Source organism: Hippocampus comes, unplaced genomic scaffold, assembly GCF_001891065.2.
Source record: "Hippocampus comes isolate QL1 unplaced genomic scaffold, H_comes_QL1_v1.1 scaffold72, whole genome shotgun sequence".
Classification (NCBI taxonomy): domain Eukaryota; kingdom Metazoa; phylum Chordata; class Actinopteri; order Syngnathiformes; family Syngnathidae; genus Hippocampus; species Hippocampus comes.
This window is the reverse complement of record NW_017806030.1, coordinates 1,057,126-1,064,928: the sequence shown is the minus strand read 5'-3', so window position 1 is coordinate 1,064,928 and position 7,803 is coordinate 1,057,126. Positions and strand designations below refer to the sequence as shown.

Genomic DNA, 7,803 nt, shown 5'->3' with positions numbered 1-7,803 from the left:
CACACACACACACACACACACACACACACACACACACACACACACACACACACACACACACACACACACACACACACACACACACACACGCACGCCATTTAAAACACGCCTAATTTGGTCAAAACAGCTCTTATCACAAAGACATTATTGCGATTTAAGTGTGCTTTCATCTCAATTTCAATTAAAAACATTTCCCAAACAACCCAAATAATTACATCCAAATGAAAAGTAATCATAATAAAAATGAAGAATAAAAAGAGGCCAGACAAACTCTTGTTATCTACACAACGGTCCTACATTCTCAACACACTGACAATACGCAAGCACGTGGTGATGTATTGGCTTCACAGTCATTGTCTCGCTGAAGTGGAAGGTTTTTTTGGAGAGTTCCTAAGCTGAAAAAGTCATTTCACGGCCCCCCAAATAGTGTTTCGTCAGAGACCGCCGATTTGAGAAGATCCGCTCTCTTCTTCAACATGTGAATATGAAGTGGACAGTGTGAGCTTCCAGAATCCATTCCCAAATCATTCATGAGGAACCCATACAGGGTGGTTTGCGCTCCACACTTGCCGGTGAATGGTCTTCAAGAGTTTACTTTTAGAATGACTACTGAATTCTGTACAATTACTGGAAAGTGCTCAGGGCAGCAAGATCTGACACCAGTTCATTGCGTCAGACTTCAACGTTCATTTTCCAAAGTTTTGTTATGAGCGAAAAGTCACTGCCCCCGTTGCTATCCGGGGTCTTCCAAGCCACGTCCTCTGCTTTGCACCTTTCCGTCTTGTTAATTCTCACTCACTACTTGAATGAGTTGCAGCCAAAGATCATTAGGGCTCTTCTGTGGGCCCTTAAGGGGGCTCCAGTGGAGTAGTATTGCTCCAAAGTGCCCTTGGCAGACTGGAGTGTATGTCTTGTGAGCAAACCTATTGCCAGCTGATGAATTCTTCTGCACCAGAGGACAAAAAGGGTGCGCTGCGTGTGTGTGTGTGTGTGTGCGTGTGTGTGTGTGTTGGGGTTTCGTGTCGTCCATTCACAGCCGAGGAGTGTGAATGACAAATGGACGGCGAAAGTTACGGCATAGCTCTCCTCAGAAGATGTTCAGATGGAAGTTGCTGGGGTCCTGCGCTGAGTCAAAGGTCGCAGGGTTCGAACGCTGAGGCGCATCGGCACTCCGTGAAAAGGGCAGCCGACGGACAGACAGACGGAGGGAATGTTTGGGACAGGATGGAGGGCCAAAAGGATGAGAGGCACGCAAAGCTAGCTCTACAGATTAATTGAGGGTGATGTAGGCTGAGGCCTTCTCCTTCAGTTGTCTCAAACACAGATGACAGCTCCAGCTTCCTGAAACACACACATATACACACGCGCACAAATCAGTGAGTTCAATCACTGCTATTGTAAAGCCTTTTGGATTAATCCTTCATCTCAGAGTGTTAAGTAATGCTGTAAATGAAAGCTTGATGTCAGAGCATCGCATTTGGGCCTGCGTTTAGCGGATGGAAGGGATTTGACAAGTAGGTTAGTATGGGTTTGGGGTTTGTGACATTCATTAAGATTCAAAAGTGCTGCGTGCGTAAAATCACTTTGGTGTGTTGACAGTTCATGAATGACTGCTGATCCTTAGATAATTGTGTGAAATTAAAAAAAAAAAAAAAAAAAATAGAAAATGGGTGGTCAGACCATGGCAGACAAATCAAAATCCTCAGAGGAGGGCACCCACAAAAATTCAGTAGAATGTTTAAGGATGAACATAAAATAAAGTTATGATCCACCCCTGAGAACTCTGCCTGGAAAGTAGCGGTAGGCAACATGAACTATTTCAATATCCATCCATTTTCTGAACCGCTTTATCCTCACTAGGGGCACGGGGCGTGCTGGAGCCTATCCCAGCCATCTTCGGGCAGTCGGCGGGGGACACTCTGAACCGGTTGCCAGCCAATCGCAGGGCACACATAGACGAACCATCCACGCACACACTCACACCTAGGGACAATTGCAAGTGTTCCATTAACCTGCCATGCATGTTTTTGGAATATGGGAGGAAACCGGAGTACCCGGAGAAAACCCACGCAGGTCCGGGGAGAACATGCAAACTCCACACAGGAAGGTCACAGCCAGGATTGAACCCACGACCTCTGCACTGTGAGGTCGACGCGCTAACCACTGGATCACTGGGCCACCCACGCAACATGAACTGTCCCCAAAAAAATCGAAACAATTCTGTTGAGCTACTTTGCTGTGTCTGCTAGACAGCTCACACTTTCTTACAGGTGTAAAATTTTATAATTTTGTTGATGATTCATCGATGTGTCACTTGAAAATGGAATTTGAAAAAAATAACAAAACATCCTATGCCTTGAAGACTTTTGCAAGCTAGGTTTGGTAAGCAAAGGTTATGACATACCTTCTGGAGGTTCAGACATAGGTGGGCTCAGACAGTACATGTGGTAGCCTCTGTCACAATCATCACAAAACAACAGCTGATCCTGGAACAGAAGAATGAATGCTCACTTCAACTGATAACATAGAGGCCTTGATTTTTGTAGACAGCGCACCTGCGCCGTGGCGCAAATGCCGGCAGATCCTGATTTTCTTATCAGCGCAAGGCTCGCGGAGCGTGTTTGCCAATGTGGTTGGCAAACCGGTCTCCGCCAAGCTGGGCGGTCCGGCGCAGCAGGAGTGTCTTGGAGATGCACCTGGCGGAGTGACAATTTGGTGGCAGAAAGTCGATCTAAACCTCACCACTGCTTAGACCACATCAAACAACGGCACAGCGTAGCCAGCCGGTCTACTGCATTCATAAATTTGTGATCAGCGGGCATCATGGATTACATTTTTTTAAATCATCAAGCTTACGCCATGTCGAGACTCAGGGAATGAAAAAAAAACTGACATTATTTGCTGTGCGAGAAGTCAGCTGTGACCACTCCCACAACGGCGCAACCCTTGCTCTCGTTGAGCCGCCGGCTTGCTCTCGCCTGCTAAATCAGATTATCGGTCTAACACACTGCCCCGAATAGAGAGTTCAATTTCCTTGAATGGAAACATATATGATTGCGGTGGTCGTAATGTACCTCGATTCTGGGATGACATGAATACATGAAAAAGTTGTTATACATTTATTCTACTCATCGGAATATATATTTTTAACCAAAAATTAAATATAATCATTAAAATTATACACAGCTCAGACTGTCACGGCCTTTCTACTGATAAATTAATGGCAGCACTATCAGTCATGAAAATCCAGTGTGTGTGTGTGTGTGTGTGTGTGTGTGTGTGCATGTGTGTGGGTGTGTGTGTGTAATGTGTGTTTGCAGCCACGTGTTCAGGAGGAACATGAACCGTACACTGAAATGGTCAGTCGTAATGGGAGGAGGCACATTGCGGTACAAATTACTGTACGTAACCGCGCATAAAGCTTTTCATTCAGAAATCATCAAATAATGTGTCCAGCAAGGCCACACAAGAGCAGGTGTTGCTGTTTGCACATGTGTACAAAGCAGGTGCAGTGGCATTCCCGTTGCTAGGCAAATCTTCAGTTCTAAACCAATTACAGTACTGCAGAGTGCTCGCATTTTTTTTTTTTTTTTGCTACATTTTCCAAAAATTTCCAATGGAGAGAAATCTTACGTCATTCTCAGAGGTGCCGCACAGGCTGCAGGACTTGCACTCGATGCACTGCCAGCGATAAGTCCTCACTGCAGCTGTCATGTTCACTGTGAACTGCAGACAGGACGGGTGGCCTGGGTGCACGACACGCACACACACACGCACACACGCACACACGCACATACGCCGGCACGCACATGCCCACACAATTTTCACCACTACTCTCTGTACTTCCAGCTATGCCAGCCATCTATGCATTAATAGGATTACACCTGGAAAGGAAAGGAGCGCTCAACAGTGTTGACATGAACATCCTATTTCATTAAATAATGGAAATTATTTTCTGATGTGGTCTGTTTTGCATTGTTTGAAACGGATAAGTGCGGACATGGCTTTATTTGGTTTTCCCCAATAATGACTTCATGATGTCGGTCATTTATTTGTAGCCTATGCTTTCACTGGATGTCATTTGTTGCAAAGTTCATGCCACCTTAAAATCTCCTCAGGGTTGTTTTTACACTGCGGTGAAGAACATATGAGGGCCATATGTCTGTGGAGCATTTTTAAGAAATCCAGCCTTAGAGTCACTGCTTTGCATTTTTTTTTTTGCTGTACATGATTGTTTGAAGATGGGCTAAACAAAACAAACAAACAAAGAATGGTATGGTCCATTCTTTTTAAAAAAAATTGAGAGTCTGTAATGAAGACGACATTAAATGACCTTTCTGATCAGCAAAGAGAATATTTCACCGCGCATCAATAGAACACGGCCTTGGTCCTTCCAAACATCCCCTTCATCTTTGCCCTACCTGAGCGTCCACAGTCCGCACAGGAAATAAGGTCCTCGGGGCAGCCAGTCTTCTTTGAGCCTCCAAGGCAAAAGTCGCAGTATCCATTGGCGATGACCGAGCCGTCCGCCGCTTTCTTGGCTGTCAGAGGGACAAAGAAGAAATGGCGGATTAGGAAGCAGGTTGCTGCACGCTGGAAGAAGGGCCTTGTATAGTGTCAACGCAAAATGTAAGCGAGTTTGCGGCGTCAGCTTCTTGACTGTGCAACAGATTGGCCAAGAGACCTTAAAAGTCTCTTGTAGTCTTCTGACAACAAAAAGTCAAAGTTAAAACAGACTAGGGAGACATGAAATACACTCGGCAGGAGATGTTTCTTTAACTATTCCATCTGCTTGCTTTGGCAAGGACCACGCCTGGTATACAGATGATGTGCTCAGAGGGACAGTGGCAGAGGGCCCCGTGTGTGTGTGTGTGTGTGTGTGTGTGTGTGTGTGTGTGTGTGTGTGTGTGTGTGTGAGTGAGAGAGACAGAGAGCGAGCGAGAAAGAGAGACACAGGGAGCAGGAGAGAGTTGAAGACTGCAAATGATGCTGTTTCACAGTAATTACTAAACACAAAATCCCCCCCCCAAAAAAAAAAAATACAGAAAAATCTGTGAGCGTGTGAGAGGCATTTAAACGACCTTGTCATCTAACAACTGACAAAATGATAGTTATGCGTGGGGAAAACGGAATTCATGAATCTCAGATCTCGGCAGTCATTCATGGATTTACTTATTCAGATTGTATAAAAAAGAAAAATAATATCAGAATAATTCAGTGGAAACTCTAAAGTCAAAGACCAGTTATTTCTCTTAACTCTGCAAGCTTTTTTTTAATTTTGTTTTTTTTTTTTGCTTTGGTGTTTCAGGGATTCCAAAATAAGGTCCATTCTCAACACAAGATGTTAATTTGGAGACTGAAAGTACACTAGACTTTAGACCAGGTGAAACCAGGTCTAAGTTGTGGCGCAGGTGGTGTCATGTAATTTGGATGTATTTTGACCGAGTGTCTGCCAGACACATTCTGAGCTCAAACTAGACGCTAAATGAAAGGGTAAAATCAAACCTTTGATATCTCAAATGCTGTTCTTACTAGTCCGGTACGCACCTGACACCCAGCCAGGTGCTCCCACCACCAGAGCGCACACAACCCTTGCTGTGAAAAAACTCACAAACGCCAAAACAAAGCAGTCCAACCTCCATGTCCATCGCTAATATTATGGAATCTTTGTTACGCTCTTGCTGTTGCATAACACACTTCATGGAAGCAGTCACATGACCTCTACACAGTTTTTGTTTGAGTGTGTTCTTTCCAGTAGATCCAATGCGTGGTCCTTTTTAAATTTAACATGGACTACCGAAAGGAATGCAAGGAATGCATGCAGACACACTCCCGGGAACAATAAAGAAAGCATTTGTCGCGAAGAAGAGCAAAAGATAAACCTGCAGATGAGAGTGTGTGTGTGTGTGTGTGTGTGTGCGTGTGTGTGTGTGTGTGTGTGTGTGTGTGTGTGTGTGTGTGTGTGTGTGTGTGCGCACTTGCATGTGCACATGAGCGAGAGGTCATTAATCCCTCCATTCCAGGGTGCAATTTTGTTTTGTCTGAAGGGAGAGAGGGTGATAATGTAATTGAAAAGAGGGTGAGAAGGGAAGAAGAGGGGGACATATTTGTTGTTGTACCTCACATGCAGGGTCGTGCCTTCATCCTCCGAGGAGTACAATCATTTAAACTACGTTTCTGATTTGGACCAGAATCAAAGAGAGAGAAAAAGAGCATGAGATGGTTTGGAATGACCGTATCAATGCTCTTGAAGAAGTTAACGTCGTTATACGCTACTGTATTTTACACACACTAACACTAAACAAGTGGTGGTCGTAACTATACATTAAAAAAAAAAAAAAAAGATAACAACATACTGTATGTGGTCTGATCAAAACTATATTACACATCATCACATGTTACAATATGGTTGTTACCACAATTTAATTGAGACATTTAAATCAGCACAGCTTTAGTATCCGGAAGATATTAAAATTGTTTTGCGGAGTTCTGCCGGTCACGGCTTCTTAGTCTTACCTTAAATTCATAAGACAGATAGGCGTATCACAGTTTTAATAATCTTTTTGCCAGCGATAACATTAGGAGATCGGAGGCATCAGCTTTTCATTATGGGAAATATTACCTGCATTTCATCAAACCTGCGATGGCGGCAGATACATGAGGACCCGGTTTGTGCTTGAGTTGATTAAAAATATCATCTTTCACGTCATCACTTCATTTACGATTTAGCGTAATCATCTTTAATACGACCGACAACCCATTTGCTTGCAAATGGAAACCGCGGTGATGAGAAATATTTATTTGCTCAAATTTGCTAAACAAAACTAAGGCTCGATATGTTAAGTTTTGTCATTTATAAACAAAATATGACATTTCATATTACACAATATAAAATATCGTATACAAGGACTGCACTTAATCCCCAAAGATACTAAATATTTATGCCCAGGGGGGCTTTTTGCTGTAATTTATATCACTTGGCGATATCTAATTTGGCGGGCTTCCACTGAGTTTTAATACTTAAGGTCGTAAATGTGTCAAATTTGTTGCCGCTGCTAAAAACCGCATAATGAGATGGAGACTGGGACAAGTTTTGGACTACTTTTATTTTGAGGAAAATCAACACCAGCCAGATGTTTTCTGTGCATTCTAAAGCTTTGTCGTACAAGCCTGGAGCTAAAGCAAACACAGTATCGGCTCCTTTTTATGGTCAAATATACTTTGATCTTCACTATGTTTTTTTTTTTTTTATTGTTTGTTACCACTGATTGGGTCTCAGAATCCCTGATGGGGATATGTTAGACAGGCACACCCGAACACAGACACAATCGAAACACGTTACGGCTACAAGCATGCGCAACTGTAATATATGTGCATCTATGTGTGTCGTTCCTCGCTTTTTTTTTTTTTTTATTGCAGCCTGCGAGCGTGTCTGAAGACCGCAGGGAGTGAATCAGCAGGTCTTGGTGTGTTTGAGTCAAGGCTGCCTGCTGGCCTATAGCGGGCGGAGGGGGGAAAAAAAAAAAAGTCCATCAATGATTAAATGCCTGCGGCCTTGTTTCAGAACCAGCCCTGCAACCACAGACACGCCACTGCTGGCCATACAAGGGAGGAAGACAGATGAAGAGGAGAAAAAAAAAAGGTAATGAGCAAAAACGTAAGGCAAAAAACATACCGGACATAAAACAATGTCAATTTTATCTCTTCCTCCAAAAGCTTCGTCGTGTATTCAGTGCTCCACTAGACCGTTTTTTTTTTTTTTTTTTTTTTGTCTCCTTTTCTCCCTCTTTTTCCTTTTTTTTT

General features: G+C 43.5%; 1 protein-coding gene across 2 annotated transcripts in view; it reads right to left on the bottom strand.

Annotated features, from left to right (window-relative positions):
* Positions 1–1,019: 1,019 nt before the first annotated feature.
* dpf1 (double PHD fingers 1) overlaps positions 1,020–7,803 on the bottom strand; it is a 29,296-nt gene continuing 22,512 nt past the window's right edge. Inside the window, exons 9-13 of one of the 2 annotated variants that reach the window (XM_019892802.1) lie at positions 4,422–4,541; positions 3,634–3,746; positions 2,556–2,696; positions 2,405–2,486; positions 1,020–1,341 (exon numbers count right to left, since the gene is read on the bottom strand). In XM_019892802.1, the coding sequence (XP_019748361.1) occupies positions 1,271–1,341; positions 2,405–2,486; positions 2,556–2,696; positions 3,634–3,746; positions 4,422–4,541 (527 nt within the window). In that variant the 3' untranslated portion in view covers positions 1,020–1,270. The remainder of the gene's footprint in view (positions 1,342–2,404; positions 2,487–2,555; positions 2,697–3,633; positions 3,747–4,421; positions 4,542–7,803) is intronic. The other variant, XM_019892803.1, reaches the window with a different exon arrangement.